A 13,409-nucleotide genomic window follows, 5' to 3' on the forward strand; every position below is an offset into this window, starting at 1 on the left:
TGGGGTCCGAGGTTCCACTGTACTTCGGAAACTCGGGTATTCTGAACTTCTTCAGAATAGGTTTTGGGGCCGCTTCTTGCGAGAATGGCTTTTGCATGAATTTCTACGAATCTACACCTTTTAGAATCAGGGGGCGCCCGAAATTTGATCGACCCTGGAATTGTAGGTCTCTACCTTCTTGTCGTTGGCTTCTATCTTCTTCTCGCCTGACTCGACCCTCTTTATGAGGTCCTCGAGCATCTTTACGATAGCGGGGTTGGCTGCCGACCCATTGTTTCTTGATCTCTCTAGTACCTGCTCAGCTGGGGGAGCCGTCCTTGGTGCTACCGTGCTGGGAGTTTTCTGGTGACTTTACAGCTGCGCAATTGCAAGCTGTTGTGCCTGCAACATTTCAAAAATAACGTGAAGGCTAACCTCCCGTTCTTCCCTAGTTGGGATTTTATGATCTTCTTGTTGGTCTCCTTGGTGCATGCTCCTATTAGTGTGGGAGCTTATATCGACGTGTTGGGCATCGCATTAGACCGCATCCACGGGAATCGATTCTGGTGCATTCTCCGGGTTTCGTGGTGGTACACCAACACCTGGAACATCCACACCATTCTCTCCATGGTTCTCAAGATTGTTGTTTACTGAGTTAGACATTTTGACCTGAAATCAAAGATCTTGGGCAAGAAAATGTGTGAAAGATAACTTGCATTATGTAGTAAAACCAACAAGAAAATAATCACTATTATTTTTAGCCTCACGGTGGGCGCCAAACTGTTTACTGTGAAAATGATAATAGCAATTAAATTTGATTTTATGGTTATAAAAATACATGATCTACTTTTATGCTAGTTGTTAGGCAATGGGTGCTAAGTAGAAGACTAGAAAGCAAGATTAAAGCTTAGAGACGACGTGATAATCGAACCGAGCGGCTGGAGGTCGGGGACCCGAGGTACCATAAATGAGGCCTCGAGGTCGAGTATGGAGTTCGGCTTAAGGCAATCGAGGAGGGACTAACAGTTATGAGAGCTAAAATGATAGATCCTTATGATCAATGATAAGTAACAAATGAAGAACAATAGATAGAACATAATAAATATAAGCAAAATGGGAGTAATAAGAGCAAGAGAATATGTTCTTGTGTATTTAGTATTGAGCAACATATATCTACAAAATGACAAAAATCCTCTTTTTATATGAGGGGGAATCCTAACATAGTACAAATACATTAATTATAAAGATATGGAGATGGTACAGCTAGTTAATGCCATGATGCGGGCTTAGACTAGCCTGACAGACTTTGTCGGCTCTAGCTAGGTGCCTTGGGAACTTCCCACTTTTTTTACCATAACCGCTGATCTATACGGCCCTGAGGTCGAGCGTCGATAGCCCCTCGGGGGTGAGTCCCGACCATAGCCTCGAGCCTTTAAAAACGTATTGATGAGGCATCATAATGGCAGAAAATTGGGCCCTCTGATTTTACCGTATACAGCCCGATTTCCCTAGGTTCGAGGGATCTCCCTAAGCCCGAGTTCAGGTAAGGTTGAGTTCGAGCCCAACGTGCCAGACCCGAGATCGAAGACAGAATGCAAGGCCCGAAGATTGAACTACGATGAACACCAAAGTCGAGTGTACTTGACCCCAAAATAATGCCATTATGGATTTCTAACAGAATGAGCGAGATTCCTGCCACGTCCCCAAAATCATGGGCAAATCCCAGAATAGAATTGTACGATTTCGTACTAGGCAGTTAGACGGCTGTACTAATAAGATTCTTTACTGTAAATAGAAATGTACCTTATTTAGGGTTTCCCTATTATATAAAGGGGACCCCAATCATTTGTAACATTATCTAATCATTAGCATAGAATATACTGTCATACGTTTTACTTATTGTTCATAAGAATTGTTCTTTAGTTTTATTATTCTTGCTTTATTGTTCTTGCCCGTCTCAAGATCACTTGGCTCGAGATCAAGACTGTCCTATCTATTGGTTTGATCTTATTTATTTTCCTCATATATACTTCATATTTCTTGATTATTAATTGGTATTGAACTAAATCACGTATCTTTAAAGCCACAAATCAAATTTAATTGTTACTCGTATTTTCGAGGTAAACAGTTTGGTGCCCACCGTGGGGATAAAGATAATAGTGATTATTTCATTACTGATTCTCATAACACATGTTATTTTTACACTTTTTCTTGTCAAGAATTTTTGATTCTCAGGCTGAAACATGTCTAGCTCACAAAACGCGCATGTTCATGACAATGAAGGTCTTGGAGAAAACAACAATATAGAGGTCGGTGTACCACCAATAAACCCTAAGGAAGTGTCAAATATGGAACCAGTTGATGTTAGTTCGTACATTGCTCTAAACATGGATTTAGGCACAGACACCGGTGGGAGTGTAAGCAGGGAAGCCCGTTCTGGTGGTCAAGGAACATAAGGAATGGAAGATGGGGGAATCAACCTTCAAGTGATATTCGAGATTCTCCAAGCTCAACAGATCGCCATCGCTCAACTTCAAAGTCAGAATAAGACTCCGAGTATAGCTAAACTAGAAAACACTCAGCGTGTTGAACCAGCCCAAGAGAGATTGAACGAAAATGACTTGGGGACTGACCCCACCATTATGAGGATGCTCGTAGAGCTCACCAAGAGGATCGAGTCTGGGGAAAAGAAGATTGAAGACAATGACAAAAAGGTGGAAACTTATAACTCCCGTGTCGATCAATTACCGAGGGCACCTCCAGTCTTGAAAGGTTTAGATGCCAAAAAGTTCATACAAAAACCATTCCCTCAGAGCGCGGGTCTGATGCCCATTCCCAAGAAGTTTTGCATGCCCCATATACACAAATACAACTGGACAACTAACCCTAATGAGCATATTACTTCGTACATTTGCGGGATCAAAGGAAATGACTTGAATGACGATGAGATCGAATCAGTTTTGTTGAAAACATTTGGAGAAACACTGTCGAAAGGAGCTATGATTTGTTATCACAACTTGCCTCCTAACTCTATTGATTCGTTTTCTATGTTAGCAGACGCGTTCGTGAAAGCACACGCCGGGGCCATAAAGGTGGCAACGAGGAAATCGGACGTCTTCAAGATAAAACAAAGAAACGACGAGATGTTAAAGGAGTTTGTGTCTAGGTTTCAGATGGAGCGCATGGAATTACCACCGGTCTCAGATGACTGGGCAGTACAAGCTTTTATGTAGGGTTTGAATGAAAGAAGTTCGATTGCGTCTCGACAATTAAAGCAGAATATGATCGAGTATCCACTTGGGAGCCCCCTCGGGGTCAATTCATCCTAACAGGCTGGCGGCTAAGCCCCCGAGGGATACAGACAGGGAATCAAGATTCAACAAAGAACAGTATCAGCCATATGTTGATCGGAGAAACAACGGCTCGAGTCGTAACATTCCTCGGAATGATTGGAGAAATGATCAAGGTCAAAGTTCTCGGGGACTCATGAGTAAGAATGGGTTCGATAAACATACTGACCTTGCAGAGGCACCTCGATTGTTAGAGTATAATTAGTGTAGATGCGTTGGGGATTTTGTCAGCTATTGGAAGGATCAAAGATACCATGTAGGCCAGGCCTATACAAACCGATCATTCTCAAAGGAATCCAAACTTGATGTGTAAGTATCATGACACACATGGCCATAAAATCGAAGACTGTAGGCAACTAAGGAGGAGGTAACTCGGTTGTTCAACGAGGGTCATCTTCAAGAATTCCTTAGTGATCGAGCTAAGAATCACTTCAGGGAGAGAGATGCAAATAGAAAAAATGAGCAGGAATAACCACAACATGTTATCCATATGATCGTTGGCGGTGTCGATATCCCACAAAAACCTGTGCTTAAATGCACCAAGATGTCAATCACAAGAGAAAAACGGACCCGGAGCTATGTGCCCGGGGACGTCCTATCATTCTATGACAAGGAAGCAGAAGGCATATCCCAACCGCACAATGACGCCCTGGTAATTTCTATTCTTTTAAATAAAATTCAAGTTAAACGTGTTCTAGTGGATCCAGGTAGCTCAGCAAACATAATCAGATTGAGGGTCGTGGAACAACTCGGCCTACAAGATCAGATTGTACATGCGTCCCGAATCCTAAATGGCTTCAATATGGCAAGCGAAACAACGAAAGGGGAGATAATCCTACCAGTAAACGTAGCCGGGACCATACAGGATACAAAATTCCATGTCATCAAAGGCGACATAAGGTATAATGCACTCCTCGGGAGACCATGGATACACAACATGAGGGCGGTACCTTCGACTCTTCGTCAGATCATGAAGTTCCCAACAGAGGATGGAGTGAAAACAATTTATGGAGAGTAATACGCTGCAAAGGAGATGTTTGCAGTTGATGAGGTGATATCGGTACTAGAGCTTTCGACCTCGGAAAAGTTGAACACCAAAGGTAAGCAAGTGGCTAAATAGCAATCACCGTCTCCAGACTCGATGGAATCGGAGCAACAGATAATCGAAGATGAAGAAGAGGATTTCCTTACTCCTCGAACTTTTGTTGTTCCCGATAAATCTGATGTAACCAAGTAACCGATCGAGGAATTGGAACAGGTCATACTGATCGAATACATACCCGAGAGAAAGGTATACCTGGGAACGGGATTAACCCCCGAACTCAGGAAAAACCTAATTCAATTTCTTATTGATAATATGGATTGCTTTGCTTGGTCCCATTTAGATATGACAGTGATTCCATCGGAAATAACAACACACTGGTTAAGCCTCGATCCCAGGTTCAAACCAATAAAGCAAAAAAGGAGGCCTCAGTCCGAGGTGAAGCACGTATTCATAAAGGACGAGGTAACCAAACTTCTCAAAATAGGGTCTATTCGGGAGGTAAAATACCCCGAATGGTTAGCCAACGTAGTAGTAGTTCCTAAAAAGGAAACAAACTTAGAATGTGTGTAGATTACAAGGATTTGAACAAAGCATGCCCAAAAGACTCTTTCCCACTACCCAACATCGATCGTATGATCGATACCACGGTCGGCCATGAGATCCTAACCTTTCTCGACGCCTACTCGGGGTACAATCAAATTCAGATGAACCTGGAGGACCAGGAAAAGACTTTGTTTATCACCAAATTCGGAACTTATTGTTACAATGTAATGCCCTTCTGGCTAAAAAATGCAGGAGCCACATACCAACGCCTAGTTAACAAAATGTTCGAAGAACATATAGGTAAAACAATGGAAGTTTACATTGATGATATATTGGTTAAGTCCCGGCGCGCAGAGGACCATTTAACTCATTTGCAGGAAACATTCAAAATCTTGAGGAAATACAACATGAAGCTTAACCCGGAAAAATGTGCCTTCGGAGTCGGCTCGGGTAAGTTCCTCGGCTTCATGGTATCGAATCGGGGTATAAAAATTAACCCTGATAAGATCAAGGCTATCGAGGATACCATGGTCGTGGATAATGCGAAGGTCGTGCAAAGGCTAATAGAGCGAATAGCTGATTTGGTTCGATTCATTTCGAGGTCATCAAATCGAAGTCATAGGTTCTTTTCCTTGCTCAAAAAGAAAAAGGATTTTGCATAGACCTCGAAATGCCAGCAAGCCTTAGAAGAATTGAAGTGATATTTATCGAGCCCACCATTGCTTCACACCCCGAAGGTAGATGAAAAACTTTACTTATATTTGGCAGTGTCTGAGATAGCGGTAAGTGGAATCCTAGTTCGAGAAGATAAAGGTACACAATTCTCTGTTTATTATGTAATCCGAACCCTGGGAGATGCTAAAACTAGATACCCTCACTTAGAAAAAATAGCATTTGCATTGATAAGTGCATCTAGGAAGCTAAACCCATATTTTCAATGTCATCCCATATGTGTATTAACCAATTTCCCCCTTCGAAATGTTTTGCATAAGCCCGAACTATCGGGCCGGTTGGCCAAATGGGACGTTGAACTTAGCGGGTACGATATCGAGTATCAACCCCGAACTGCCATCAAGTCTCAAATCCTTGCTGACTTCGTGGCCAATTTTATGCCGACCCTTATACCCGAAGTGGAGAAAGAACTCTTGCTAAGGTCGGATACATCATCAGGGGTATGGAACCTTTTCATGGACGGTGCCTCGAATGTGAAAGGGTCCGGGCTTGGCATTGTCTTAAAGCCACATACAGGTAGTGCCATTAGGCAGTCCATCAAAACTTCTAGATTGACTAATAATGAGGCCGAGTATGAGGCCATGATTGCAGGTCTCGAGCTAGCTAAGAGCTTGGGAGCAGAAGTCATTGAAGCCAAGTGCAATTCATTATTGGTGGTAAACCAAGTAAGCAAAAATTTTGAAGTTCGAGAAGATAGAATGCAATGGTACTTGGATAAGTTACAGGTGACTTTGCACCGCTTCAAGGAGTGGACTCTGGATCATGTGCCTAAAGAACAAAATAGCGAGGCCGATGCATTTGCTAATCTGGGATCCTCGTTCGAAGAAGATAATATCGTCTAGGGGATTGACATCCAGTTATCGAGGTCTGCGGTTGAAGAGGGTCATGCCGAGATAAATTCAACAAGTTTGAATTGGGACTGGAGGAATAAGTACATCAATTATTTGAAAAATGGAAAACTCCCATCGGACCAGAAAGAATCGAGGTCCCTACGAACCAAGGCTGCTAGGTTCGCATTAGATGAAGATGGAACACTGTACAGGATAACATTCGATAGGCCATTGGCGGTATTTTTAGGGCCGGGGACACCGATTATGTTCTCGAGAGATCTACGAAGGTACTTGTGGGAATCACTCCGGCACTGAGTCTTTGGTTTAAAAAATTATCATAACAGGGTATTACTAGGACAACATTGGAAAAGATACTAAGGAATTTGTCAAAAGATGTGACAAGGGACAACGGTTTGCACCGATGATCCATCAGCCTGGGGAACAACTCCACTCGATCCTATCCCCGTGGTCGTTCATGAAGTGGGAATGGACATAGTCGTCCCTCTACCAACGGCCCTAGGTAAAGCCAAATTTATTTTGTTTATGACTGATTATTTTTCTAAATGGGTGGAAGCATAGGCCTTCGAGAAGGTCAACGAAAAAGAAGTTATTGACTTCATCTGGGACCACATCATATGCCGGTTCGGGATACCTGCCGAGATTGTATGTGAAAATGGAAAGCAATTCATCGGTAGCAAGGTGACGGGGGTTCCTCGAAGCACACAAAATAAAGAGAATCTTATCAACACCATACCAGCTAACTGGAAATGGACAGGCCGAGTCAATAAACAAAACCATCATTCAAAACCTAAAGAAAAGGTTGGACGATGCGAAGGGAAAATGGAAAGAAGTTCTACCCGAGGTTCTTTGGGAATATCGAACAACATTGAAGTCTAGCACAGGGGCTACTCCTTAGTATATGGCTCCGAGGCCCTTATCCTTGTCGAGGTCAGAGAACCCAGCGCCAGGTTTTGAAATGCATCGAAGGAATCAAATCACGAGGCTATGATTGCTAGCCTCGAGCTATTAGATAAAAAATGAGGGACATCACTTGTTCGGATGGCCGCGCAGAAGCAGAGAATCGAGAGATAATACAATAGAAGTACCAACCTTCGACACTTCGGAATCGGGGACATAATTCTATGGAAATTCACCCTCAATACTCGAGACCTGAATGAAGGGAAACTGGGCTCGAATTGGGAAGGACCGTACCAAGTCCTCAGAGTTGTCGGTAAAGGATCTTACAAACTTAGCACAATGGAAGGTGAACAACTGCCAAACAATTAGAATGTATCATTACTTATACGATACTAGTGCTAAGGTATGACTTTCTCTCTTTGTTCATTTGTTTGAAACTAACCCATTGTAGGTGTTCGATCGAAGCTATCGAAGGACCCTTTTCACACGAAGGCCTTAGGTTTTAAAGCATGCGTTGCACTCTTTTTGCCTTCGATTGGATTTTGTCCCAAATGGGTTTTACCGACAAGGTTTTTAACGAGGCAACAACTATGTGCTACCTAAGGAGAACTCAACAGTATCCAAGGCTTCTTTTCAATCAACCTCGAATACTAAGGGCATCACCCTCGGAGATTATATTTTCGAGGAAAATACTTCATGCCAAAGAGGGCCTTGATAAGAGAACTTTGTAATGGGCCAAACGGTCAGATGAACCGTGTCCATATAGAATAGTCGAGCCCCGAAGGCAAAACATGTACGCATGTATCAATTATTCAAAGAAGTATTCTTTATATACGAAACACTTTGTGTCTCAAAGAAGTCTACTATTATACGAGCTCTAAATTTATAATTCTACGAGAAACCACCCAACGGAAAGAACGCAAATACACCTCGAATACCCGGGAATTGTCATCGACATTCAACACATTCGAGTCATCAAAAACTCGAACTCATAAGACCTCAAAGAGGCATCCCCCCCCCCCCCCGACATAAAGGTCAAGCCCATCATACTCGGGGACTAAGCTTTCGAAAAAGTTCGAAAGATTATTGGGAAACAAGTCCAAGAGACATACCCGAAGGTTGCGGCCATATTAAAGACTATGGTCATATAAAAAGGCTACGACTGAAATAATATGACTCGGAGACGTCCGACTTCTACAATAAATAAAAGGCCTTCAAACAATTTGAAAAAAACTGGTTAAATCAGGCTACCCACGGTAAAAGCAAACGATAAAAAGGCTTCGATAAAATCAGCCCTCGAACAATTTAAAGGCTTCGATAACATCAGCCTTCGAAAAACCTTAAGAGGAATTCGATTATCTTTACACAAACAAATTACAAATAAGGTACAAAAAACCTCCAAAAAACCCAACGGGTACAAAAAACACATGCTAAGGCATAAATAAATTTTCACTAAGTCTTTTAGCCGAAAAAGGGAAAAATTATAGCCACTTTAGACGCTGATTTGGCCCAACCTAAAAGAGCCTAAGGGTCAACCTAAAAGAGCCTAAGGGCCGATATAATAAGAACCCAAGGGCCAAAATATATAGGGTTCGAGACCTTGCTCTCACTCAACTCAGACTCAAGAGTCCTGACATCCCGAGCTCGCGCCAAATCAATTTAAGCTCAACTTGACGATTAACAAAAAAACTTAAGAGGTATTGTATTGATCAATAAAAAACCTAAGGGCTTATTATGTTCTGAGTTCAGGCCAATGCTCGGACTGATCATTAAAGTTATAACATCAAATTTATTTCACAAATATAGACGAGACGGAATTCGATACAAATCAAAGATGAAGCAAAAGAGATCCTTTTATATTCATAAGAGGTTTTTACAAAAGATAGTTACAACAACCACAAGGGGCCCTTACACAAAAACAAAAAAAGAAAAACCTAATCTATTTCGGGGCTACACCCTCGGAAGCAACATCCTCGGGAACTGCATCCTCAGGAGCTCTATCTTCGGGAACCTCCTCCTACTCGAGGGCTCCTTCTTCACCTTCCCCGCCCTCGGAACCACTCACAACATCTTCATCATCATAAGAAATGAGAAACCTGGCATCGGTTTCCATCGCCTTTGCTTAGGCTATTTCTTTAGTGAGATCAAATCCTCGGGCGTGGATTTCTTCGAGAGTTTTCGTTCGGGACTGGCACTTGGCCAAATCATTACTCCATTTTTCCCGGTCGGAGGCCTCCCTCAACTCCGTTTGAACTACCTCGACATCTCTCAAGTATACGACGATAGTCTTATCAGTTGTAGCCTTCATCTTCTCAACCTCGGCCCCAGCTTTAGCGAGTTTTATCTCTAGCTCCTCAATTTTCTTGGCCTGGGCTAGATTATTCACTTTAATACCTCGGAGCTTAGTCTCAACCAAGGCTAGTTGGGCTATAGAAGCTTCTTTATCGGTAGCAAGACGATCCATGTTCTCTTTCCATCGGTGGCAGTCATTCTTAACTTGATCAACCTTGCCCCGGAGCTGCCCAATCATCTCCAAATTTTGCTGCAGCCGAGACATCAAAGTGTTAGCCTCCGAAGTAAGGCCAAGAAGACCATACTCTATTAAAATCACAGTTACCTGCTCATCTAGCTCGGCCTCATTTTTCCAAGCTTTGGCCAATTCAGTCCGAAGGTCCTTGAGCGGCTCCTCCTTTTGGCTATAGAGGAGCCTCAAGGCCTTCTCTTCACTCGAAACCTTCTTGAGCTTGGCGTCACATTGGCTCAACTCGCCTCTAGACTTGATGATGGCCTACACATGTAATGAAGATATGGCAGTCAAAGGAAGAGAAGAAAAGAAAATATTTACAACAATAAAAGTTAGTATTTACTCGAGAGATAAGATGTTGAGCCTCTTCGAAGAGGGTGGATGCATCATTGACGTCAACAACATCGTCGACCCTGGTAAAACAGTCCCGAAAAGGGTCTTCTTCAAGAACCTTGCTCGGGTTGGGTGTTCCCAGAGCCTGAGCATCCTTTATTGCCTCCTCGAAGTAAGATGGGAGAGAACATGAGTGACCCATTGTCACGGCCCCGAGCTCCTCACTCGGGGCGCTCTGATTAGTTTCGGCCCTTTCAGCACTTGTCCCCTTTGGCGTATTTATTGAAGGAGGAGGAACGATCTTGATCTCGGGGAACTCGAGGGCTTCACCGATTCTTTCTTCGGAGTTCCTTTACCGAGAAGCAAGGTATCAGGTCTGGAGGACTTGGCAGTCGACTGGTTTCCTAGTTCGGGGCACCAGCGTCGATTCTTCACCTTCGTTCTCTTCGTCTTCAGGTGTTGAATGGCTGAATCCAAGTCCACATGAATAAGCTTCCTCCTCGGCTTCCGAGTAGGGGCCGCCTCATCCTGGGTATCTCCGGGCTTCAAATCCCTCTTTCTTTTGTTGTCTTTCCCTCGGTCCTTTCCCTAGGCGGGCTGGCGTCACTTCAGAGACATCTCCAATGCCTGCACAAATAAACATGAATGAGATGACATCACCAGTAAAAGAAAGGTTTCAAAGCTTGGGGAGAAAACTTACCATGATGTTTGGCCTCCCATTTACCCCTCGATAAATCGTGCCATTTGCGCTCATCATACGAGAAGGTCACAGCTAACTTTCGGATCCAGTCCTCGAGGTCAGGGATAGTGTGAGGTGTCCAAGCAACAGTTGCAGAAAAGGTGAAAATATTATGGAACACAGAAGTAGAATATGAAGAGGTATTTGGAAAGAAACTCCACTTACGATTAAAGTTCCATATCTCCGGGAACGGCATCTTGTCCCTAGTGATGACATCCGAAACCCTTACTCTGATGAACCGGCTCATCCAGCCTCGATCTTTATCTTCATCATTACTAGCAAAGAAGGCCTTCTTTGTTTGATGTTGCAGCTTGATGAGCCCTCGAAACAGCTGGGGCCGATACAGCCGAATGAGATGGTTGAAGGTAAAATCCAATCCCTCGGCCTTGCTTGAAAAATAGCGTAGTATGATCACGATGCACCAAAAGGATGGATGGATTTGGCCGAGGGTAACCTCGTACCTTTTGCAAAAGTCAACCACTACCGGATCGAGGGGACCCGATATGAAGGGGTAAGTGTAAACACTTAAAGAACCCTCCACGTGGGTGGTGATGCTTTCCTCAGGGCCTAGGATCTAAACCACGACCTTGTCTCCCCAGCCACAATCCTTCTTCTTGGCTTTGAGGTACTTCTTCGATATCGAACTAATGTATCGAGATATATGTTCGCACCGGCCTGGGATATCGGGAGGATTTTCGACATTAAAATCCTTCTTTATCATGCAAGGGCCGGGGTGATTTCGCGAAGAGCTAGCGGCGCCACCGGTTTGGCCGACCGAGAAATAGAAGAAGACAATGCTTTCTCTTTTTGGGGGGACTGTTTTGGAAGTTTTATCCATAGGTTTAAAACTAAGGAATACAAGCGGTAGCAGAGTGTGGTGTTTTTACGAGAGCTTGAAGTTTTCTGGTGACCGAAGTAAAAAGTAATTAGAGGAGAAGGATATGAAGAGGAGAAAGTGAGCAGAGTAAATACAATGAAGTGGTAAAGTTTTTAGCTCAAAGAAGGAACCCCATATTTATAGATGGGGGCAATGGTTGGGCGACGCTAGTGGCCGACCATTACTGGCGTGCATTTAATGTTTTGGGGAAGCGAACCGACAGGACATTTCGGTCACTTCAAATGCCTACGTCATGGGAATGACCTCGTCGTCGGAGGCTCCAAGAGATCGAGATTCAAATTGTTTCTTATCATCTTATCCAAAGAAACGCGGGAAATATCTGTATACGGTCGTAATCGGGTATGCCTAATTTCCCCAAGCTCAAGCGATCATCCTAAGCCCGAGTCGAGATAAGGTCGAGTTCGAGCCCGACGTGCTAGACCCGAGCTCGAAGACAAAATGCAAGGCCCGAAGATTGAAGTATGATGAACACCGTAGCCGAGTTTACTTGACCCCAAAATAATGTCGTTATGGATTTCTAACAGAATGAGCGAGATTCTTGCCACGTCCCCAAAATCATGGCGCAAATCCCGGAATAGAATTGTACGATTCTGTACTAGGCGATGAGACAGTTGTACCAATAAGATTCTTTACTGTGAATGGAAATGTACCTTATTTAGGGCTTTCCTATTATATAAAGGGGACCCCAATTATTTGTAACATCATCTAATCATTGGCAAAGAATATACTGTCTTACCTTTTGCTCATTGTTCATCTGAATTGTCCTTTAGTTTTGTTATTCTTACTTTATTGTTCTAGCACGTCTCGAGATCACTAGGCTCGAGGTCAAGACTGACCTATCTACTGGTTTGATCTTACTTATTTTCTTCATCTATACTTCATATTTCTTGATTATTAATTGGTATTGAACTAAATCACGTATCTTTAAAATCACAAATCAAATTTAATTGTTACTCGTATTCTCGAGGTAAACAAAGAATTGATCTAAATAGTTGCCCACCCATAGTAGAATATTATATATATATATATATATATATATATATATATATATATATAATCGATATATAATCGATATATAATCTATGTATACCAATTAGGAAAAACATAATGAATTCAACCGATCATTTGTGGAAAAAAAATCCCATTCTTAAATGGGTTGTCTAACTTAAAGGATCAAAACTTGTATTTCTCCAATGTATCTTGCATGTTAACTACTCCCTCCGTTTACTTTTAGTTATTCACTTTTGACTTTATATTCCATTTTTTTAAAAGGTATGTGTTTTATAATTTTATCCATAATAATAATTGTATTTTCGAAAGTCTTGTAAAATGATTTGAGGAATGCGTAGTTAATGATAAAGATAAAATAGAAAAGAAAAGATTGTCTTTCTCTTGATTTATAATGGACAATAGAAAAGAGAACGGAGGGAGTAAAAAATAAAACATACTAAGAAATAATATAATGTTAAATGGGGTATTATCACTTTTAGTCCGCACCAAAAACTATTTACCGCTGGT

General features: G+C 42.5%; 1 protein-coding gene across 1 annotated transcript; it reads left to right on the forward strand.

Moving 5' to 3' along the window:
• Window positions 1-6,026: 6,026 nt before the first annotated feature.
• Window positions 6,027-6,491, forward strand: LOC138868755 (uncharacterized). Its single transcript, XM_070146325.1, has one exon. It carries the CDS (start codon window positions 6,027-6,029, stop codon window positions 6,489-6,491), a length of 465 nt encoding a protein of 154 aa, XP_070002426.1.
• The last annotated feature ends 6,918 nt before the right edge of the window (window positions 6,492-13,409 follow it).

Source organism: Nicotiana sylvestris, chromosome 5, assembly GCF_000393655.2.
Source record: "Nicotiana sylvestris chromosome 5, ASM39365v2, whole genome shotgun sequence".
In the NCBI taxonomy this organism is placed as follows: domain Eukaryota; kingdom Viridiplantae; phylum Streptophyta; class Magnoliopsida; order Solanales; family Solanaceae; genus Nicotiana; species Nicotiana sylvestris.